General features: G+C 39.6%; 1 protein-coding gene across 1 annotated transcript; it reads left to right on the forward strand.

Moving 5' to 3' along the window:
* The first annotated feature begins 2156 nt into the window (after positions 1-2156).
* On the forward strand, positions 2157-24335 carry LOC139294591 (ligand-dependent nuclear receptor corepressor-like protein). The gene is made up of 8 exons (XM_070916507.1): positions 2157-2253; positions 11216-11281; positions 12258-12337; positions 12666-12798; positions 13101-13421; positions 13551-13656; positions 22131-22642; positions 24292-24335. Exons 1-8 carry the CDS (start codon positions 2157-2159, stop codon positions 24333-24335), a joined length of 1359 nt encoding a protein of 452 aa, XP_070772608.1.
* Positions 24336-25030: the final 695 nt, after the last annotated feature.

Consider the following 25030-nt stretch of genomic DNA (forward strand, 5'->3'; position numbering starts at 1 on the left):
ACGTCTCAGACTCACGGACGATCAGCACCGGCTCCCCTCAAGGCTGTGTTCTTTCTCCTCTACTCTTCTCCCTGTACACCAACAGCTGCACCTCCAGTCACCAGTCCGTCAAGCTCCTGAAGTTCGCGGACGACACCACCCTCATCGGACTCATCTCTGGAGAGGATGAGTCTGCCTACAGGTGGGAGATTGACCATCTGGTGACCTGGTGCAACAGCAACAACCTGGAGCTTAACGCTTCAAAGACAGTGGAGATGGTTGTAGACTTCAGGAAGAGCGCAGCCCCACCCGCCCCCATCACCCTGTGTGACTCTCCAGTGGACACTGTGGAGTCCTTCCGTTTCCTGGGCTCCATCATCAGCCAGGACCTCCGGTGGGAGCTGAACATCAGCTCCCTCATCAAGAAAGCCCAACAGAGGATGTACTTCCTGAGGCAGCTGAGGAAGTTTAACCTGCCACAAACAATGCTGGTTCACTTCTACACTGCCATCATAGAGTCCATCCTCACCTCCTCCATCACCGTCTGGTACGCTGCTGCCTCCACCAAGGACAGACGCAGACTGCAGCGTATCATCCGCTCTGCAGAGAGGGTGATTGGCTGCAACCTCCCATCTCTTCAGGACCTGTACTCCTCCAGGACCCTGAGGAGAGCAGGGAAGATCGCTGCGGACCCCTCCCACCCCGGACACCATCTGTTCGACCCCCTCCCCTCTGGCAGGAGGCTGCGGTCCATCAGGACCAAAACCTCCCGCCACAAAAACAGTTTCTTCCCCTCTCCAGTCAACCTGACGAACTTACATTGACCCCCCCCCCCCCCCCGAACACAAACACTACTTATACGTTATATTAACGTACATCACCCCTGTCCCCCCTGCGTTACATTAACGCACCCACCCCCTACTGGACACTTTACCTGGACACTTAACTTTATTCTTGTCACTGCACTGTTGTTATTTATCTTATCTTATTTTGATTTTGATTCTTATTCTTATTTTAGCTTTTATATTCTACTTATTTGTTATCAAAACAATAGCACCTTCAGACCACAGCAAATTCCTTATAATGTATGTTACTTGGCAATAAACAGTTTCTGATTCTGATTCTGATTCTGAAGTCGATTAAAGTTTGGTATTAAAGGTATTAAAAGTTGACACAGGGCCTTAGGTAACAAGAGTCTAGAGCAGGTATAATGTTTACCATGTTCACCATCTTAGTTTAGCGTGTTAGCGTGCTAACCATTGCTAATTAGCACTAAACACAAGGTACAGCTGAGACTGATTGGGATGTCATTAGTTTTGCAGATATTTGCAGAATTTTGACCAGATGATGGTGCTAGATGAAAAGGTCAGAGGATCAAAGTGATAACAATTCATCATAAGGGGGACATAAATGTGTGTTCCAAATTTCACAGAAATCCATTCAATAGTTGTTGAGATATTTAAAAAAACAAAACAAAAATGTCAACCTTATGGTGGCACTAGAAGAAAAGTCAGAGGATCGCCACAGTCAGACTTCATCATCATCATCTGGAGACCATGAAAGTCTGTACAAAATTGAATGGATATCCATTCAGTAGTTGTTGACATATTTCAGTCTGTGATGTGGTGATGACATGGTGGACTAACATTGCCATCTTTACAGCCATACCAAACGCCTTGGTTAAAAATGCAGAATCTGCCTTGAGGCCTAACTATTTCAGTCAGTTAATAAAATATAAAATTACCACTCACTATTTTCCACATAATAAGCCTGGGAAGCCCCTGAGTGTCTGGGGCCCCAGGGCAGTTGCCTGGTTGGTTATCCAGCCTTGGGTAAAGCCCAGCCTATGCTACACAGTTACCGACCTTTTAAGTGAAAAATACCTCAGCCACATTAGTTTTTATATAAAATGCAAAACGTACCTATCAATACAAACCTCACATTATCTTTCTTAATAGACAAAAAGGCCATTATTGTTGTTGTACATTGTAGTAAAACGGGCTACATGTAACAGATGATTTATTTATGTGCATATGTACTTACTTACTGATTAAATCAGACTGATCGGTTTGTTGACTCTGTGACTGAAACCTGGGAGCTTTTCTCCTCGCGCGCGTTCACATAGCAGAGCGCTTCCTCTCGTCGTGCTCGTGCCCGCCAGACAAGAACGATAGAAAATGGCGAGTCAGTGTAAAAGGCAGCAATGCACAATCGACAGGCGCGGCTTTCGGCAGGAACTTGACTCTTGGCGACATAAACTCATTCACTGTGTAGGTAAGGACAATGCCAGCCACACACTGTACCAATTTACAGGTTGAATTTCGCCTCTGCGTGGCCGTTATCGGTGTAAATAACCATCTATTACTGGACTCACTCGGGGCATCTCCGAGCGACTTTTTTGTCCTCAACTGTTTGCTTCTCACGGCAGCCAGCCTTAGCAGTTAGTTAAATGTTGCAGTTTGTGACAATTTTGCACTCCGTCTTGCGTTTCCCTGCTGTTTTATATTGTTCGTAAATCCGAACTGTAGACTTTAGCTATCTGCTGGCGTAACGTTAGTTTGTTTAAAGGGCACCGTGCTTGTTTTAAAGGGAGTGTCTCTCGACGTTGCGTCGGCTAAAAGACCAAAAGACCCCGCTTGCTAACATGCGCGTTCCCGTGTATGATACTGTATTTTGGATGGGGGAGGGCGACAAATACCCGTAGTGGATGTTTTTAGCTAACATTTAGCTTAACGTTACTTGCTTTTCTCAAATTATGCGGGCGCGCATTAGCCTACTGCATTGAGGAAGTGGGTGAGACCCCTCTGCTGGGGGAGTTTCCATTTTCGACGACGTTACACTAATAAACTTATCTAACGTTAGCTTCTCAGGCCCTTTAAACAATTAATTAAAAAGGAAATGTTGACTCTAGGGTTTAAAGCTCGTCGTATTGTTTATACCTGTGTGGGGATGGAGGAGTTGGAACTAAGCTTTAATTTTGTGATAGTATAGCTAAAGCAGTATCATTAGTGGGAGCTAGCAGAACAGGACATAACATATAAGAGCTTGGACAGGAAGATTTTAGCAAAGCTAGTGGTGGTATGGCTTTATGGTCTGTTGGTCGGTCGGTCGGTCCACCACTTTGGTCCAGACTGATGTATCTTCCTCTAGTGCCACCAGCAGGTCGAAGTTTTCACTTTTTCATTGAACAATCTCAACATGGTACAGACAGTCTTGGCTTCCTGACGATATGTTACAATGACTTTGGTAATCATCTAACTTTATCTCTAGCACCACCTACTTGATGGATTTCCATGAAATTTCATTGTCCCCAGGGGTGATCCTCTGACATTCCAGCATGACCACAAGGTTGACATTTGTGTTTGTTAATGAAATATCTTGACAATTATTGGCTGGATTGCAGTGAAATTTGGCACACACTTTGAATTGTGACCTTTCGTCTTGTGTCATCATCAGGTCCAATTGTATTTATGAAATGCATGTGAAACTAATGACATCCCTGCCAGCCTCAGTTGTACAAATGTTAGCATGCTAACATGCTAAACTAAGATGGCAAGCAACAGCATGGTAGTATTTGATAATAACTTATATTTATATAGCACCTTTCACAACAGAGTTACGAAGTGCTTCACAAATGATACAAAATAATAACCCCCCTCCAAAGTTGCATGTGAGAACAGACTATACAATATTAGTGCTGTGCAAATACACCCAAGAAGAAAAGCCAGTCTTATCATTTTCACTCTTTTCAACCACTCTTGTTTACAAATGATTGGTCTGCATAAGTGTTAAATTTGTTGGTTGTGTATATATCAAAGTACAGTATTTGGTTTTTACATGCTGTTGCCCTTCAAATTAAGTAGTCTACAAGAAATTGTAAAAACAATTTGACATTGCTTCTGTAGGATTGTAGACTTTTCTTTTCTGAAACATATGATTAATAAAACATATTCCTTCATGGACAATATATAATATAATATTCTCTGATACATTTTATAATTCACCCTTTTAATTATTCACTTTTTCACAACCTATTTATAGGCTACATGGCTTACATTTACATTTGTAGTTTTACACTGTTTGACAGAAGGGCTTGAAGAAGAGGGAGAGGCCATTTTTAAATCCGTACCTTGCCAACCTCCTTCTTGTGACTCAGTAACATAGCAACAAGCCAATGTGGACACTCTGCACCATCACACACAGATTGATCACGCAAATGAGGACCAGAGAGCTTGTTTTTTTTATTGGTTCAATCATACTTCATATTCACTTTTATCAGTCTCGTAGGGAAATATGGAACAAATTATTTCCTCTGTTGATTCAATAAGGAATGCAGCATGCTTCAATAAGGGACCATTTCCATATTGCCTGCTTGTGGCTGGATAGAAAAGAACTTAAACACTTGACAAAAATCTATACAACCACAGATAAATGTGTCAGTCCATGTTTTCAGTATCAGTATGTGATATTTTATGCACTATATTTTAATGCCTAAACATGCATGTGTGGAGTGTTTTTCCTCATGATTTCTGGCAGAATGTAAAACAGAATTTGAAACATTTAAACCGCACGACACAAAAACTCATTTAAAACCCAGAACACTACCTCTGATGCTGCTGATCTCAAAATGTCACATTAAATCAGTCTCACTTAAACTGGCCGCTATGTATAGGTCTTATACAAATGTGTATTGTATGTATAAGGCATGTACTATGTGTGTGCACAAAAGTCTTGACATGAATTAAATGAGTAGTTATGTGACGTTTTGGCAAGAGATCTGACAGTAATGTTCGTTTTCCCGTCATTTAAGTGTTAAGTTTTGTGGTGTTGTATGTTAATAATGTTTAACATGTTTTGAATGTTTGGCTCTTGTCTTATTTAGGGTAGAGTAGATGCTGACTTTAGCAAAACTATTTACACAGACCAGCTAAAGCTGTCAGCCTATTGCTGTCTGTCATAGACCAGCTTAACCAAAGTTTAGGTTTAGAATTATATATGATGTTTTAGGCATCATATTTGAATGGATGTTACATTCTGTGTTGTAATAGTAGGGCTCTAATGTCACAGATGATTTTTGGCACTTGGCACCACCTATTTTATGCAGTATTCTTAGTGTGGACTTTCAGTTTCAATAATGATGTAGGTTAGCAATACGTGCAGACTGATCCAGAACAAAGTTATTCCAGCTAAAAGGCTGAAATAGTAGGTGGGCTGTGTGCTCATCGTTGAAAAGAAAATGGAGAGAGAATGATAGCTTTCTGAATAGTCACTAGCTCCAGACTCAGGACTGCTCAGTTAGTCAGTTCCCCCTTTATGATTGACAAATGTCCCTTGTGTTTGGGCTATAATTATAAAGCAGCAGAGTACATGACAACAACATCAGTCTGCTGGCTGCAGAATGGCATATTCTGTCCATGACAACAAGGACGTACTTTTGTTTGGCTTTTTGGTGAAGAGGGCTGCACGCCACCACCACCCTGCTGACGCTGAAATGGACATTTTGTCTTTGTGTATTCAATGTGAACAGTAAAACTGCAAGGAAGAGACAAGGACAATTGTCCCACTGAACAGCAACAATCATCTGTATGTTTGCCTATACATGTGTTCATGGTTCATCAGCCCCCAGAATGCAAACTGTGTGGCTGAAAATGTGTGTTCTGTTTGGATTTGGGAAAATTTGAACTGGAACAGCACCAGCTAACATTTGGAAATGCCTGGAATGTCAGTTATTCATGCTTGCATTTGACAAGTGGGTGAGTGAGATTAAGGGTTTCCTCAAACAAATAAGCAAATATTGACATCAGTCAGATTGTCTTGTTTATAATTTAAACTTTAGCATGGCCCATTTTCTGGTCCAGCATGCCCCCTCTGATGGGCTTTTGGCCTACATTTTCCCAACTTGCAAAAAGAGCTGGCTGAGGTTTGTTGGCATTTTACGAAACATGACCAACAGCTTTAATGGTTTCATATGAAATGCACTGCAATGTCTTTGACTGTGTGTTTGTCTATGTGTGTGTTTGAGCGTACATGTGTGTTTACATACTCTTTTTTTCATATTTGCTTAAAATCATAGTTTGTCTCATATTTGTTATTCAAAGTTATGTTTTGTGCAGCATTACACGATTTGACTGTCAGTTTGCATCATATCATATTAAGTATTCATGGAGTGTTTTTCTACCACTGTAGATATTGCTCAAAGCTGCCACCTCATTGCCCACTGTATACCCTGATCCAACTACTGTATATTGCTTGTAATGAACACAATGTGTAGTAGCCAAATGACATTTCAAGCACTGCTTTGCTCATGTCCATGTAATGTCTAAGCTTGTCTGTTGACCAACAGTGAGTTCCTTTTTTTTGTGGACAGCGTTGTAAAACAGTAAATGCTTCTTAGATGGTTGGGCATTAGGCTTGGTATCTATGTGATGGGCTGACTTGGGATGAAAATAGTCATGTACTGTACCCTGACTAATTTGTGCAACTTTGTCATCTCTGCACTCGTCCTCAGCCCCCAGCCCCATCTTACATCTTCATAGAGCAATGCTCAGGGATATCAGTGACCCTCTTCATACAAAATTACACACTCATGAGCATCACAATCTGAACATTGGTATGATTTTAAAACATGATGCAGTCTTAAAACATTAAAGAATTCATTGATGATCAATCCCTCTTGTATTTCCAAAGGCTGTAGCCAAAGATGCAAGGTTTATTTTGGCTGTACACTGACTTGAGCTTAGGGAAGCTCCTCTTCTGCGAGCTTGGTCACTGCTTCTGAGATAGCATGTGTACAGTAGTTACAGTGGGGGATGGGCTGAGTGGGGGTTGATGCAGCACTGTACACCCTCGGCATTAGAGCGGCAGAGAGAAGGGTGGGTCATTCATCGGAAAGAGCACTGCAGTCCCATGATGAGGTTAAATGTTAGCATTATATCAACACTTTGGTTTTCTTTTTAATATGTAAATGATAGAATAAGTAATTTAAATTTGGTTGACTGGTTGTAGGAATAATAGATATAGAAGGAGCGCACGTCGAAGTCCCTCATACTTACACAGGTGTATAGAAATGTATACACACTGTTTCTGAAAATACAAGATTTCTCAATTGAGACACTTAATATATAACTAACTTAATATATAACTTAATTAACTACATTCTGCACTACTATTAACACTTAATTAATAACACATAATATTGCTAAATTATCTGGAGGAATCCTCTGTTATGAATAAAAACACTGAGGTTATAATCAAAAATAAACTTTCATCGCAAATATACAGCGTGAAGAAAATACTTCTGGAACCTGTAAAGATGTGAGCTAACGGCGGCTCTGCCCACTTCATCGCTTTCTCAATGTAGTATCCTCCTGCTGTCACTATGACTTTGGATTCCCTGACAGCACAATGGTTAGAGGCAGTATCAACAGTCATGTAGTGCTTCGAGCATTGACACTGGAAAATTTGGTTACATTGACCTTTTGGTTACACTACTGACCAGCAATAAGCAGCAAGAGGGCTTTATCATGCATTATCTTCAATTCACAGTGACGCACAGCATAGGTTAAGGTGAGGATTTAGGGAGGTTAAGCTGATCCTAGATCTATGGGATTTCTCTTTCTAAGTGCTAGTGGGAAGGGCAAGGGTGTCACACACTCCAATTCTTTCCTCTTCCTGTCTCTGATTGGCTAGAGATGTAGGTCAGAAGAAGGCTTAAGGCCAATTCATGGTTTCCGCGTCTGTGTGGCCGCGTTAAATGTATTTTGTCCACACAGACCCCTGTGCGGGTTTTTTGACTTTATCATGTTGTTCAGCCAAATACCAAAAAATAACTCGGTCGCCATCACGTTTTCTTGTGCGCATGTGTGGGGCGTGTCTGTGTACGTATACCCCCAATTGTAGAATGTATTGCGTGTGGGCGCATATACTATCTGTGTACGAGTCCGCAGCTGTTTGTGTCCGTCCTCGAGTATGATCAAGGCTTAAGGCGGATTAGGCAGAGTCGTTGCTCACCGTGAATGTACACAAGCTCAATGAGAAGACCTTGTAGAAAGTTTCGTGTCAGGGTTTGTGGCACAGTCAAACATAGCTGCTTACAGTTTCACAAAATATTTGCTTGCTTCTCTCCTCTTTATGTGACTGGTTTTGCTGTTGGTCATACTAAGTATTTTTAAGGCTCCACTTTGTTGTTGAAAACGATCACTCATAAATGTATAGATGTATGTATGGTCTCCACAGTCAAACCTAACCAAGATCTAAAATTAGGCTGAAATTTAAGCAGTGTAAGTCTAAAAATCTCATTTGGCCAAGAGGAATTTCTCTTCTGTTGACAGGTTTCCTGCATGGAAAAGCTTGGTTGAAAGCTGGTCTCTTGCAGAGATGTCCCAATGTACAGCATGTTTTTCAGGTGCATAAGCACAATCACATAGTCTTAACTGTTAGTTTACCTGTAGCCAAGCCCACCTCAGACAAATTAGATTAAATTAAAGAGTGGATTAGAGAGTAAAAATTCTGGCTGAAGAGTTTTTTTCTCTTCATTAAAAATACAATTCAGTACACTTGGTGGTGGTCCCTAGTTATAAGAGAGTTACAGGAAAAACGTCCATATAATAAATATAAAGTAAGTGAACGAAGTACTTTGCATTCATAATTATAATAAGTATACAGTTTGATATCTATCTGTGCTTCTTTTTTGTTTTATTTTTCCCTATTTCATGGTTAACAGGAGAAACTTGTATTTTGAATAATAATAATTGTAGTTTGTAAGGTCGCTGCTCTCATCTCCAGAACAAAGGTGATTTCATTTTTCATTTAAGCAAAGACTCTTGGTATGTTATTAAATTTTTTATTTCAGCATACCTCTGTGAGAATTAAGCCGTGCCTTCACTCAGTGATATATTGCCTGAAGGCAAGCCACAGTATCTATATGTAAATAAAAAAACAAGCCATTAAGGGTTGGAAATAGCAGAATGGTCTTAAATCATCATTCTCTTTATGTAGAGCTAGATGTTTGGCATGAATGACTAACTCTCTACAGTTAAAAAAAAAAATCTTCTAATGAGGCTCAATGACATGTTGTCCATGCAATTAGGCCTGTAGGTGTGTTTTCCCCCCATTTTTGCAGTGGATGAGGATTGCCAACCTCATTAACCTGATGTCTTTGTCCTCACTGTCTTTTCATTAGTCCTCCCTAAGTTTTGATATAATTAGGTGTTAAACCTGGTGGCTCCTTTTTTCTTTTCTTTTTTTTAATAATCACTTTGTACCTCTATGCCCTGTGCTTATTATTGTATCTAGAGGCAGATCACTATGAAGCCAGATATGTGTAGTAGCAGCTCAATGGCGGCTTAATTCCCTCTTCAGCATAATTAATTGGTGAATGTTTCTAGAAACAGGAAATGCACCTTTTTTTTAAAAGCTGAACATTACGATATTACTTCTGCGTCCAAAAGTGCATAATTTATGGCAACTGTGGTCATGTGTATGGCAATCAATACAGTGATGTGTTGGTGTTTTTATTCCATTTATTGTGAATTTTAGTTGTGGCTGTTATTCACTTTTTTTATGCACTCTTATATTGTGTAGTGCTTGCATGACAGCTATACACGGTATCAATAATTTATTCATTGCACATGTAGTCAGCTAGCTCTTTTAAATTTAAGTTGCTGGTCCCAAAATGATTTTTTTGTTTGATCAGCCACTATGCCACACTATGCTCTGTCAGTATGAATGTGATAATATTGCCTCAAAGTCATGATTTACAGTATGACACATTTTTAAATGCCCTAAACTGAATTCCTGAAGAGTAGTTTCATGTCACGGCGCTGCTCTGTCAAATGAAAGTGGATGACCTACTTTTCTCCCCCTGCCTCTGAAATATTTCAGAAATAGGATTGGATAGCTCCAGCTGAAGTCCTGTGCACTAACCCAGAAACAGACTCACGCTGCAGCTATAGGCAAGGCTGTGCCCCCCCGCCCCCCTTCATGTTTGGCTGTTGAAAAGTGGGTGGGAATTTGTAGGGAAGCAGAGTGAGGGCATTTTAACAGATGACAGCTTTTATTGAATTCACTGAGTTTAGGAAGAGAGTGGATGGTAAGAGCTGATCATTTTCTCGCTTGTTATCTGTGAAGACATATGTAAGTAGTGTAAGTAGGCCTTTACTATGTGTAGTTAGATAACCAATTCAACACATTTGGTTTATTTAACTTGTAATAACTAATAATTAATTTTTCAAATAGGCCTAAATATTTTACAATTTTCAATGCTACAAATACATATGTGTTTAACATAGCTCTACAACAACCATCTTTTTTGTTTTTTGTGTCAGAATGTTTTGATTCATGACTTTTTGGGCTTTTAGTGCTTAGCACATTTGTTCTGTAGACAGATGTTACCTCTGACCTCTTTAGCGCTCCATTTAATGCATGTAGTGGGTTTTGGATTGGTTATACTGGCCCTGCGGCAGTAAGCAGACATATTGTGTTAATGCACTGTTAGGCGAAGTCCTATGCAGCATAATACATCTTTCAAACAGCTGGGACTGTAGATACCACCATCTCATTAGTAATGCATATAAGGTTTTTCTTCAGCCTTTATATGCAATTTAGGATGTTTTGCTGTTGCAGCCAGCATTTCTTAAGTTGCATAACTGTGAAATGTCATTTAGTAGATTTGGTTTTGGTTGAATTCCCTATCTGCAACTTTGTATAGGGTACTTTGACGCCATCACCTAGCAGTCTTGTTTCTGGCTGTTTCTTTTTAATGTTACAACATGCAGTCACTCCCAACTCTGTAGGTGCTTCAGTTGCTTGGCAACAGGAGGATGGAGTGCATGTATATACTGTTGAAGTAAAAACCTGGGGTGAAAGCTGATAATGTGTTTTAGCAGAAGCGTATGGTTGCTTAGAGGGGTTGTCAAGATGAAATAGACAGGAAAAGACAAGGCTGGGTGAATGGAAAAGACATTATCACATGAAATGTCAGTGATGTACAGTGGGCCAGGCTCTAACTATTGTTTTTCATGAGTAGAACAAATTAATTTGGGCCCTTAGGCAGATATGGTTGTCTTTAAACAGTGATTCATTTTGAGTCTCTGTTCTGCTGCTGTTGGGTTCAACACCAAGCGTTAATTAGGGGTAAATGTTAACAAATGTGAGGTCAAAATGTAAATGTTCAGTTCGCCATTGTGTGATTACTATTGACAACTGCATATTTATTGAATTTCATGTCTTTCCTCAGGTTTTGAGAGCATTCTCGAAGGTCTGTTTACTCCAGAGCTGGTAGAAGACCTAAAATTATTTAAGGGTAAGAATCTATTTTCATTATCATAATAGTGGCCACGATCATGCAAGTGTATGAATGACATGAATGGGAATTATGTGGTTTGAGCATAATCTGTTATTTGCTCATTATGACAATGCTGCTGCATTGTACCATCTGGTACCCCTCCACATTCACTCTACAAGACAGCCCCACTGGCTGCAGAAGAGAGGATGCCTTGTGTCCCTACAAAGTTGGTGTTTTGGATGGCGTGGGGCCAGTGTAAAAGTCTACAGTGTCCTACAGACATTTTTACAATGCATGATGTTAGTGAGACAATAGTGGGCATTATTTTGTGTTTTCATTACGTTTGCAGTAGACTTTCTACAATAGCAGTTGGGGACAAAGGCTGCTGAAAATAAATTAAGTTAAACTGAATCAATCTACTCCTGATTCGTCTGTCTCACTAAAACAAATCAAAACACTCTCATTATCAAACAGAACCACTTTTATGATCCAGCCTACATGCGGCTTGACAATATGGTTGTTGTGTTGGTGATTATGTAGAAAGAGACAGAACATGTACAAACAAAATGTACTATATCCAGGTCAGTAAGGCGTTGGAAGAACTTAATTTTAAACAAAATTGAAAAAAATAACAAAAAATAATAAACATCAGATTAGTTCTGAAATTCATCATTAACTGTTAATTAATTGTTGAAAAGTAAAAATACATATTCTGGAAAGATGAAATCTAGAGCACGCAGTTATAGTAAGAACTTTTCATTGATATTTTTGTCCCTTCCTACTCTGATGAAGACATGCTTTATGTCAAAACTTCTGTTTCAGCACCTCAGTAACCTTGTGCTCTAGATCATATCTTTCCAGATCCTGCCTCAGCTGTCCTACCTGTTGAGGCACTGGTTGGCTGACGCACTGAGACTCCTTTACCTAACTATACCCAAAGATTGTGTCACACGATTGTGTATTTCATTGCCTGTCGCTTGTTTTATGTCCATAGACTTTGAACCTACAGCGGTGTCTGACTGGTCATTTGATGAAAACTGTCTATTCTGCTGTTTGAGACGAGACAAAGTAAAGGTGAGATTTCTTGTTTTCTCTTATTTCTTTCTTTACATTTTGGTGGCGTCTCTCAGAATTTCATTCAGCTGTAGGGAGGAAAAAATGAAAAGTAGCTTTCTGTAACTGTTACAATCCAGACTTGAGGCTATACTTTTATAGGACTTTTAACAGGAGAAGTGACTTAGATGATTGGATGGATGAATATTATGCTCTCTAATCTAAAATAATTAGTTGTTGCCTTGAGTGAGAAGGAATCAGTCAGCTGAATAAAAACAAATCTCCCCATGTATTGTTCAGTCTATGTGTATCCTGTTTTAGTCTTCTTAACAATTTTGTCATTTGACAGGAACACTTAATTGGCGTAAGCATCGAGGGGCTTGAAGATACACCCAAACCTCTCCTGGTTAAAGATCAGACCGCAATCAGCAGATTAGAAAAACAAGCTGAGGAATTTCTCAATGCAGTCCTCTGCAGAAAAGGTGAGTCTTGATGTCTCTGTTGATGGAGTGAGCCCAGTGCATCAGTATTTTGCATTGTTATGACACTAATGTACTTGGTACAAGAGAACCTGCAGACAAGATGGCAGACGTTGCTTAGTAGTATTCAAATTGCTACAAATGCAGCTCTTATGGCCTACGGAAAATAACTATAGCATGCCTGTTGTTTTGTTTTGCAGGTTGAAAAATATCCGCACAATGTGGTTGTGAATGTTTACAATCACTTATAGCTCAGTAAAGGAATGCAGACTTAAAAGTTTTTGCCGCCATTTATTTCCTTTCAGATGTGCCAAATTTCTCTGACCCACACATTCCAGTAGTGGCTCGAGAGATCCTTCAGAGAATGATCCGACAGTTTGCTGCCGAATATACCTCAAAAACCAGCTCCCCTCAGGACAGTTGCTCAGATTCCCAGCCTCCCCCTGACCAAAGCCCGTCGACCCCACCCTTGCTCTCAGGGGTTCCTCCTTCTTCCAGCCCTGCTGCCGTCTTGGCTGGGCCTGCACACAACCAGAACCCCGTCCTCAGCAAGCTCCTCATGGCTGACCAGGATGCTCCTCTTGACCTCACCATCAAGAAGCCCCTGGCTGTGCCTAGTGACCAAGGTAGTGTGAACTTAAACACTTCAGTAACAGAGTAGCTTATTCAGGACTGAACTAGTGCACTGGCGATACTCAAGTCTGAACTTAACATTGAATGTTGAGGTTTTTTCCTGCCTTTTTTTTTTTTAACAGATGGAGTTCTTGACTTATCTATCAAAAAGACTCGCTTTAGCAGCAGCAGCAGCAGCCTTCCTGTCAGTAGTCCCTGCCTTTCTCCAGCCACATCCACGCTCAAAGGGTAAGTTTCTTTCTGTTCGTCTCTTTAGTCTCCAGTCCTTAAGCAGTAATGTTTTTGGGGATTCATTATATTTTAGTTTAGGGTGACCACAAAATGAATTTAGAATTAATTGGATTTTTTAACAAATGTTGTATGGGTTACATGTAGTGGGATCAATGTGCAGGCATTAGCTGAGGCCTGAAATTTGAGTCCTGAAATTGGAGATCAGTCAGCCAGTCGGTGGCTTGATGAAAATGAACAGCAACAAATGGGGTCTGCTGGCCTGATGATTATGATGATTTACTACAAGACTTGCAGCCTGCACAAATGCAGTAGAGAGTAGATTCACTTTTTTTATTTTAACAGAATCCTTAGAGACTCGAGAGATTCTCAGTGAAGTAATGTAGTAGTAGAGGTCTTTAAATTCTTTAACATTTGCGTGCCATTTTCCTCACCCACAGAAAGGTTCATTTGTTTTTAATATCAAAATGTAAGCATTACTTGTACGTCTATTACTAGGCTGGTAGCACTAGTAGTTTTCATATTAGACATGCTTACAATAAACATGCCAACTTTATAGTCACTGATACCAAGTATTAGAAAATATACATTTCCTTTTAATGTCATTCATCCAAATCAGAGGGCTGTATTTCCAATTTTAATTATCTTCTAAATAGACAAATTTCATTCTTAGTTGAATCAAACATTGAGACTATCTTTATCTAAATATGATTTATTATTTTATAGCTTATAGGTTTTGTTTTGTGTCGAGCCTCTTGACATCGTTATACTCATCTGGACTTGAATGTGCCTGTACACTTTTTTATTTGGATTAATTGAGCCCCAGTGGCTTTGCATTCTCTTCTTCTGCTCCTTTGAGATCTGATGGGACCTAAAAGCAATGATCATTCCAAGCTGCCTCTGATTTTCATCTTACTTTGAATATAATATACAACATGCACACTGTCCTCAGTTTGATAAAAATGGTTAGTATCAATATGAAAACATTCTACATTTAAAGTCTATAGAGCAATAACTTAATAAAACACAGTTAAACTATTTAGATTCTAAAAAGGAATAGTTTTATAATAGGCATTTTTAGTTTAAAGATATTGATGCAGGAATATTAGCTTGGAATCAGCCCATTTGACCTTCAAGCCATGTCTATACCCTGGAGATTAACTTGTAAGTTTGCATTTGGGGGAAAAAGCACCCACTATCCCTAAAATCATTTTTAAAATAAAATTAGATCCATCTACCAGATAAGCTTTGCGTTCCAGATGAATTGTGCAAATTGTTTTCCTTTCATGGATCACACTTCAGTTCAGATACACACAACAACCCTCTGCTGGCTTACTCTTTTATTGCTGTGCTTGTTCAGTGGTAACGTCACACACAAAATGTCAAGAGCTTTATTTGCATTAGTCATTTTGTATGGCATAGTTATTGTGCCCTGCTTAACAGCTACATGCCAAGCTGCCTCACTGCAATGACAAATAATCCCTCCTTCTGGCTAAGCTTTTTGAGCCACAGGAAGACCTTTATGTACTCCAATAAATGCCTTTTTCTTTGCTTTTATTTTCATTCTTTCTTTGCCCTTTCTTTTCATTTTGTTTATTTTTATGTTGGTGCAAATTTTGTAAACAATCATCACAGCAAGCAAATAAAAACTTGTCAAACTTGAGCCTTTTTTGTTCTTAAAAGTCACACACGATACCACACAGTCAGTTATTCTAAAAGATAGTGATGTTACCAAAGCAAGGTCATATAATAAAGGAGTGGCCAACATCCTCCCCTCCCCAACCCATCCTCCTTTAGAAAAGAGAAAAAAAGGCACTGTGCAAGCTCTGCTTACACCCAATTTCCTTCCATCCAATCAGGCGATCGTTGAGAGCGGACGGACAGGTCGGGCTGTTTATGAGGAGCCTGCAGGATGGGAGGAGGAGGGAGAATATCGGCCACTCCACCCGTTATAAGCCTTCCTCATCTCTTGCATACTCGCTGCACATCAAAGAGGAGGCCGATCTGGAGAGCGACCCAGAGTCACCTCTCGGCTATAACCACAGCTCCAGACCCACTGACCTTTTCAGAAATGGATCTGCTTCCTGGAATTCCAAAACTCATTTTGGGGCCCTCCTCAAACTCAAAACCAACAGTGAGGCTAGCGAGCGCCTTAAAGACATACCCAGGTTATTGGAAGCTGCTGGACTTTTGACAAAGTCCCTTGCCTATGAGAAAGGAAACCTCCAGGAGGTCTGCAGGGACCACAGCCTCTCCCTTTCTCAGTCATCTTTTGACCTCAAGATTCCCCAGGTGCGAGGTTTGGCCACAGGAACAGACCCGTCTTGGGATTCCCCGTCCACCGAGTATTCAGGTTCACTTTGCGAGAACGGTCTGGGAAAAACGCTTCGTTCAGTTCAACCCAGGCAGATCCAGAAAAAGAGCAGCGGAGGCTTCAGTAGCTCAGGTTCGGAAAAGGAATACTGGCCTTATGACACTGACCGCCGGGCCTTGGGGGGGAACTACCCACTGGATTCAGAGTCAGACCTAGGTAACAAGCAGCCAAGGAAGAAACGCGGGCGATATCGACAGTACAACACGGAGCTGCTTGAAGAGGCTATTGTGGTGGTGATGGGTGGGAAAATGAGTGTGTCTAAAGCCCAAACGATCTATGGAATTCCACACAGCACCCTGGAATACAAAGTTAAAGAGCGACTGGGGACCTTGAAACATCCCCCCAAAAAGAAACTGAAGCTGATAAGCCAGGTAGAGGAACAGGGTGTTTCACGGTCCCCCGAGAGGAAAGAACTCCAAAACTCCCTGCACATTGTTTCTGAGAAAGGAGGGAGTGCATCTGAAGAGAATGGGAATGATTTCCATGATGGAAGCCTCTCATCAAACGAGTGATTATAACCATGAAGTACTAATAATGTTGTACTTTTTAACCAGACAGATGTTGCATTTGCCAGACAGTGGGAGTAGCTGACTTGTGTTTCCATAAAACCTTAGTAGTAGTAAAATTTTAATTGAAATACCCATATTTATACATTAATGTTTGTGTATGGCCATCTATCGTAAACACTCAAAGTGTCTCTCTGCCCTACATATTGTGCCTAGAAGGCATACTTATTTGTTGAACATTTTGATATACTACAGTATATTGTTATTTAATTTCAGTTTATTTATTTAGGTTATGTTTTGAACATAACCATTCCTGGCTCTATAAAAGTATTCTTTAGAGCCAAACTGAATCATATTTAAGGAAGTGGCGCCCCTCAGTGTCCCATCTCAGTACTGTTCAGAGCACTTGGTCATATGTTCAAAGTTGATATATAGTTAATTCTACTGTGTGTGCGTGTAGGTGAAAGCATATAAAGCATCTATTATGAAGTGTTTATGGATGACAATGAAAGTCTCTGTCACTGTTTTTCAAATGCATTTCTATGACTGAAATGGACACTGGAGATGTAAGAAGAAAACTGTATGTCCCAACACTAGTATATTCAAAATATTTATTAATTCCAAACACTCTTATTCAAAATATTTATTTATTATTCTAGTCTGTTGGAGTAGCATGATGTGTGAATTTAACTTTCCTCTTGAATTCAAATTAAGCTTAACTTCTCAAGCATGACAGGTTTTGTGACCTATATTTTTTCTGTATATTTTGCTGTGCTCTATGAATGGTATTAGTTTTTTTGCTCATTGCCTTCACTGCACTCAGGATAAATTCAGATTTGGATACAGTACTTGGCGGTCAAAGAAAATGTCTCTTATAAGGTGATGGATTACTGTACACGCATAAATATACCTCAGCTACAGATATGCTTAACTAAATCATTGCCTCATATAAGTCACCTCTAACAGGGAAGGATAGCATACCTAAATACCCCTTTGAGGATGTCTTACTGACAAGTATGTGTGTCCTACACTGAGATGTCTTCACAACCTACCTTAACTAGTTATCAGTAGCATTTCAGTGCCAGTGTAAGCCTTCAGAGCATTTTAGTTCTGTGTGATTTAGGGCTCGTCTTTTTCAGATTTCAGGTATTATCTCTGGGATGTCTTTCTCTAAGACACGAGAAAGGAAGATTCTTCTTTTTCTTTTGATCATCAAAATAATGCAAAAATATAGTTAGTATTTCCTTATATATGTAGAATGTTATATATGCATGCATGCATACATACATACATACATGCACAAATACATACACATCTTGCTTGCCCATGGCACATGATAACGAATTGTCTCTTCAGGTCAATTAAAAACACACTTGGTTTGTGAGGTTGATACGCCATTGGTAGTGACGTAATTATTCACAAATCGCAGTCACAATTGGTGCATTTGCTAAAATCTTGGTATCAGATAAATCCTAACTCTCTAAAATACATTCAGGTATTTTTTTAAATGTTTGCTTCAGGTAAACAACAAAATAAAATCAGTCCTGTGTTCATGTCAGTCTAAATAAGATCTAGGTGCAGTATTGTCATTTTTAGAAGCTCTTAGCTCAAAGTCATTGTTATATAAACTTGTGCATTATCACTTATACCTCAGGACATTCCAGAATATGGGATAATGGCCCATTATTCTTTTATCAGGTTAATACACAGATCTATCAAATCTTGGTAATTATTTTTTTGCAAATCTTGCAGCCTTTTAGATGTACACAATGTTACTTAGATGAACGTGGATGTTTTGACTAACGAAATGATTCCTTAACTGCAAGCATTTAACTCAGATATTATATTTGCAGTCATATATTACATATAATTTCCTAGATTGTAATAATTTAATAAAAATAAAAGTGAGAGTTGGTTCAGCAGTAAAATATAGTTCAGGGACTGTCTTTTAATAGCACTGTAACAATAGTATAACTTTATGTTGGTAAACATACCGACTTGTTGGGATTCTCTTATTGTTGCTCAAAATGCAGGGTTTTTTTATACATATACAATTAATTAGTAACTTACCCATATTCACAAAATGTCTGAACTTGGCTCAAGTTAAGAAAATAAAACAAAGCAGTTGCTTCATGTACGATTAAGTAAAATGTAGTCGCTAATTCGCCATCATTAAATGGTTCTTGCATTGACAATCATCCAGCATTGCTCAAAAGTCACATTTATTTTCTCATTCATAGTGCTTAATGCATTCTAATTAATACACTACTCACAAAAAGTTAGGGTGAAATTTATGGAAAATGTAAAAAGTTCATGCTACAGTGATATTATATCATGAAAGTAGGGCATTTAAGTAGAAGCATGCAATGGTAATTTCTTCATCTCATTCCTCATTTCTGCTCAATGTGAATCGACTTCATGTGAAAGCTGAATATCCCTAACTTTTTGTGAGTAGTGTATATTAAGGACATACAAGCGCTTTGGGTTTATTGACAGGTGAAACATGTTATTGCTCTCCTCATTGTGGTCGACTACCTCATCTGGAAAACCCATATCACAGTCTACTGTTCTCATAGCTGTTTTATGTAGCAATTGCTCATGTACACCACGCACAGCTTTTTGTAAAATTCTTTGAGTAAAGGAGAATAGCTTACAGAAAGAGCTGTCCTTTAAGTTGATATAAGACAGTAGACAATCTGTCAAAGTTCAAACGTGTAAATATTTCTGTGTATCCTTGTAGTTAATTGCGCCCTGATCTATTTAATGTTATCTCAATTATTTTTTTCTTTTTGGGGTGGGGATGGAGTGGTTTAGGGGGTTCGTTGTCCGAACAGTGTGACAAAAGCATTTTTGATGATCTCCTGCTTCGGACAAACCTTTTTGTTCCTAAAGAGGGGGAAGAGTTTACCTCCCCTTACATACCTACTCAAACTGATAACATGTTTTGGAGTTATTTTGTTAATGCAGTATTTATTAATCAATATTTATTAATTAATGGTTTTATCATCACTGAAGTAACCATGAATGTAAATGGCTTTAACAAAACAAATAAATTACTCACTTAAGTGTTTATAGACATAGGTAGATAATGCTTAAAAGGTATATTTAACTGTCTTACATGATCGATGTGAAGGGATAACATTTTAAGATTGTCCCACTTCATTCTGACACAAGTTGGGTATATTTTGCTTGATAAATATAATGTATGAGGACAAAAGTCTTTACACAACTTCAAATGGTGTGGCTCCTCAAATGAGTTAGGAGTATCTCTGTCCATAAAACAATATGTACAGATTTTGTATATTTGATTTAACATTTACAATGTATAAAGGAATGACACTGGGTATATTTTGCATGATTGGACAAAATCATATGTGTCAGTGGGAAGTTAGTTGTATATGGTGAAGTTTATCTTGAAGATGTGTTATTGAAAATACTGGAGTGTTGGTGTGTTTACCGTCAAGTCAACAATGTATCAAGTAAATTAACTGTGAACCTGAAATATCACTAAACCTGTTCAAAATCTGGTTAATGGTTCACTGAAAATGTATGATAAAATCCCCCATACAGTAGTTCACAATTGCCAGATTATTTATATACCTAATGTACAGTATATGAACATTGCGTATGTGTTAACACATCCATGTTTGTGTGCTTGTGAAATATTGTGAATATCAGTTGTAATTTGATTTGCTTCTGCTTGTTAGATTGGTTATTTTATTCCTCTAGAAGAAAAAGGCATGTGCTTTGTCAGTTCTTTACTGCAATGCTAAGTGAAACGGAGCGAAACCCTCAGGGATGAAACACTTATCAGTCGTTATTCAGGTACTCCACTTTACTCCTGAGACCTTGCAAGCAGGGATGTAGAGTTAATGATCTTAGCAAAAAATAGTCTGGTTTCAGTTGCAGCAAATGTTATTTCTTTTAATCCCTAAAAGTTACATTTGAGATATTTTGGCATGCTGTACAAATAATTTTCTGGTTGGAGCCAAAAAACCTTAGTACATTTTGTCGCAGTTTTATTATTTTTATACTTTGTTACACAATGAATGTCAAATTTAACCTCAGTGCAAGTGTAAGATGTTGACCATTGGGTGTTTGATTAACAAGTTTCTTTCCAGTTCAGTGCCTCAAATAGCACGTATTTAATTTAAAAAACGGCTTTAATGTAACATCCCAAAAGAGCATTTCTAAAGGTTTCAACAAAAAGTCTTATGACTCTTCTCACTTACCGTACATTCACGCCTCCCACCTCAAAGGTTGTACTATAACTTTGGCGATTTAAAGCTTAAATCTGTAATGTTTTTTAAAAGGTAAATTTGTCTGTTTTTAACGAAGTATATACCAGTATAAAACAATCACGCTGCCTACTTGATCCATGAAATTTCACTTTGTTATATAGCTGGAAACTAACACTGAATAGATGCTACGCAGCAAGCTAAACACTAGATAGTCCACGATTATTGCTATCGCTCAAAGGTGGCAACATGTGAAAAGTTACAGACTTCAGCTTTACTATGTCAAAATCAAAATAGTAGTAGCATTGTATTTGGCAATACAGTCTTATTTATAGTTATAGACAAATATAAGGTTGGTTTATCATTTGTTTTAAGCAAATGTAAGTCAACAGAGCGTCCCATTTTTTTTGACTACATGTTCATCTTGCAGTTTCCAGTACCTCTTGCTCTGCAGTACACACTGTGCTCAAAGCTATTTCTCTTTTTCATTACACAACATAGCCTTGTGACATATCACCTCAGGAATCCAGATGTGGTTTCATTTGTCTGTTCATTTTCTTCAGTGTATCTTGGGAAGAACTTTTTTCTTTACAAAGAAAATAAACTTTTCAGAGGTATAAGATAAATATATTTTTGGCGTAATGTGATGGTATAAATGCTCCAAAGGTATTGGAGGATTTTGTAATAGACCTACCTCACTGACAAAACCTAAGCCAAAAATACAGATACATGGCCCCCCAGTTGACTTATTTGATTTGCATTGCCACAAACAAAACCTCACAGGTATTAGAATGGCGAATGTTGCCTATGTTCAGTCACGCTTGAGCTTTCTTTTACTGGTTAATTTGTCTTAAGTTGTTGAGCACTTGTATCTAAATGTCACCCTTTGCACTAGTCATACATGGAAACTTGACAAAAATTATGTACTCTATATTTCCCCCTCATGTATTTGCTCTTTCAAGTGATAAACATGTTTGACTTTTTGACACTTATAATCAAAGTGGGCGACCATTACTAAATGTGTTGTGCATGTGTGAAATTTTCTTGATGTATACTGTAACAAAAAGCACCACTGTGCAAAGAAGAAAAATGTAATGCTGTAACAATTTAATTGGTCAAGTTCACTGGATGAAAGATTCACTTTTAAAATCACCTATTCTTCTAATAAATATGCAATGATAAACATTGTACATTTGTGAATTATTTCACACATACATTCAATTCCACCACTTGACAATTTTATTAGGGACATTTTCCTGCATAAATGTAAAATTCACATACCAATCAATAATATGAATCAATGTTGCTTCTTCTTGATGTGCAATTACATCCATTTTGTTCTTTTTTCCCCCTCAGTGAGTCTCCTGACTTGAGTGTTGCAAAGGCAAAAGACCTGCAGTCCACCTCCACATTGGAACAGTTCATGGCTAAACTCTGCCCCCACCATCAGAGACAGATAGTAGATGCCATAGGTTTTCTACAGACGGAGGTCAAAGCACTGGCATCTTCCAATACACAGCAAGACTCTAACGCTACCTCTGGGATCCAGGGAACTGCTTGTCCCACTGCAAGATCCAGTGCAGTGACCCCTGAAAAGTCATGCCCTGAGCCAAGGTTTCCTAGTGAATCCACTCCCAAGTCGGAAGTCCAGGATATGTCCCATTTTATCCCAAGCAGCTGTGCAATGAAAAACGTTCCAGAGAAAATGTCTCTTATTGCTGGCCCTGCTTTGGATCTTCGCAGCCCTGGGTCAGGGACTAACCTGGCTTTGGTCACCCCCACCGCTCATCCAGTGGACGCAGAGAACAATCGTCATGGTGATCATGCACCTCTTAAGATGAAAATCATGACCAGTAACGTTGCTGCTGGTAAGAAGTTGTCATGTGTGCTCAACTCCTCGCTTTCATCTCACCCTGACACTTTGGAGGACAGAGAGGGTAACTCAAATTCATCCCACAGAACAGAGACTCATAGCGCTAGACTCAGCTCCTCTGTGAAAAGACACAATCAGCCTAGTCACACACCTCAAGCTAGGCAGAGAGAGACTCTCGGGCATGCCAAAGATACACCAGCAAAATTGTTTTCAGTCCACATGACCATTCCTTCTGACTCTCCACGGACTGCCAGGAAGACCATCAGGGCCTCCTCTGATCATCGGATCAGAGACTCTGCTTGTAGGGGAATTGCTGACCCTGATCTCGGCCACTGTGACATTGTTTTTATTGACAAACCAATTACAGAGTGTTTTAAGGAACAGCAGCGTAGCATGCTCCCACGCCGCAATGCAAGAAAAAGCACCAGAGGACATATGTATTCAGATGAAATCTGGGAGTTAAAAACTGTCCGTACATTGGCTGGGAGGGGCAACTGTCCTAATCCAATGCCAGAGCTGATCACATTGGTCACCCCAAAACAAATACTTTCAAAGCCTGAAGGTGTACCACCTGTGGATATGCCTTTTGCTGGAGCATGCAGGGAGACAATGAACCAACAAATGTCCACAGAAGACTCAGATGACAGTGTGATACCAGGAACAGGAGATACGGTGGAGGAAGCAGCCACTGAAGTAGATGTTATAGTTGAAACTAGTCAGACAGATCAGTGTCAGAACAAGGGGCAGTCTGTTCCTCCATCTCCGATAAGGTTGCCAACAGAGAACAAAGAAACAGATATGAACACAGATGTAGAACGGGATACAATGGCAGATTCAGGGACGACAACAGGCAGTGAAGAAAGTGTTGCTCCATTTGAAGCAGAAAAAGATAACGAGCCTGAGCCTGAAGAGGACATACGTCAAAGTACCGAGCAAATAGTGGCAGAAATGGTAGTAGAACCATTAGAGAATATTACCATAGAAGAAGCTGAGCCCCAGCTTTCATCAGATGAACTATTCAACAGTAACCCTGTTCTACAACAAATTAGCGCCCCATCACCGGTGAATCAAGTTGAGGAAGAGAGAGAGGAAAATAAAAGGGAGGAAATACAAGATGAACAACCTCAGGAACTTCAGCCAGATACACAGATATACTGTGACAACTTTGAAGGGACAGAAAACTCCAACACCACAGGTTCACCAGTGGAGCCGATGGTGAAAGAGTCAGAAATTAAAATATCTGAAGCAGTTGACAGTGGTATGCCTTTAGAAACTGAAGATGATAATGACTATGACTTGTCCTCAAAGACACTTGATGCGCTCTTGAAGGAACTACCCCCTTGGCGTAGAAAAAGAGGTACTGTAGTTTCGCTGCCGAAGCGGTTAAGACAAACCGAATCAGTGGTAGTGGGTTATGTTAATGGTAGACCCATATCAGCCTCTGACAGAAGCCTGCGTCGTAGATCAAGTAACAGCACCACATCACCTAATAACACCCCAGTAAAATCCAGTCAGAATGTACCCGACAAGACTTCTCTTGATTCAGCTATTGATTCAACTGTTGAAAACAAAAATTTGGAGAAACATCTACCTGAAACGCATATACCTGTAGAATCAATTGAGACTACTCCTGTGATTCAGCAGGTGAAAGAACCATCTTCTGCCACACCGTCAAGCCCAACATCTAAATTTCCGGCAAGGACCAAACAAATCCAGAAACAAAAGAGAGTTCAGAGAGATCAGGATGGTTTGCCTGTCCTCTCTGATCAGTCTGTTGATCATCCTCAGAATACTGAGTCCAAACGGCAACTTAGATCAGCCGGCCAGAAGCCAGCTGGAACTACAGTATTACCGCCCACTTCAAATGCTGTCACCTCCATTTCATCTCCAAAACCTACTGCTACCCATGCACTTCCATCTATAGAGCTCCTCCCCTCCCTCCCCCTTCCTTCGCCACTTCCTATTACTTCTCCTCCTCTAATCAGGTCATCTCCCCCTGCAGCCTCTGAACAGTCCCAACAGAACCTAGTCCCAGAGTCAACTGTGGAGTTAGACATTGAAAAAACTCAGCCAGTAAAGACAACCTCTGAAGAAATACAAATAGGCGAAAGTAGATTGCAGGCCAAACAGAAACTAAGGTCTGCAAAGGCTGTAGTAGACGACCGTAAGAATGAGAAACAGCAATTTAGCGACGAGGAATCAAGTCCATTAGAAAATCAAAGTCCTGTAAAGACTGAAATGCAAACGCAGATGATCCCGTTAAGAAGTAAGCGGGTTCTCCGAAAGGAGGCAGAAGCAAGTGATGTTGTGTTGCCACAGAAGCCCAATGTAGCATCTTTAGGAGATGGGTCTGCAAGTGGCAATGATGGCAGTTTTTCCATAT

The sequence above is a fragment of the Enoplosus armatus genome, chromosome 12, assembly GCF_043641665.1.
Source record: "Enoplosus armatus isolate fEnoArm2 chromosome 12, fEnoArm2.hap1, whole genome shotgun sequence".
Lineage (NCBI taxonomy): Eukaryota > Metazoa > Chordata > Actinopteri > Centrarchiformes > Enoplosidae > Enoplosus > Enoplosus armatus.

Bases quoted from the DNA above. Each gene is read 5' to 3' on its own strand.
- LOC139294591 (XM_070916507.1), top strand. From the start codon at position 2,157: ATGGCGAGTCAGTGTAAAAGGCAGCAATGCACAATCGACAGGCGCGGC. The intron at 2,254-11,215 runs GTAAGGACAATG...GTCTTTCCTCAG, and splicing joins TAAACTCATTCACTGTGTAG to GTTTTGAGAGCATTCTCGAA. The intron at 22,643-24,291 runs GTAAGAAGTTGT...GTGATTCAGCAG, and splicing joins GACCAGTAACGTTGCTGCTG to GTGAAAGAACCATCTTCTGC.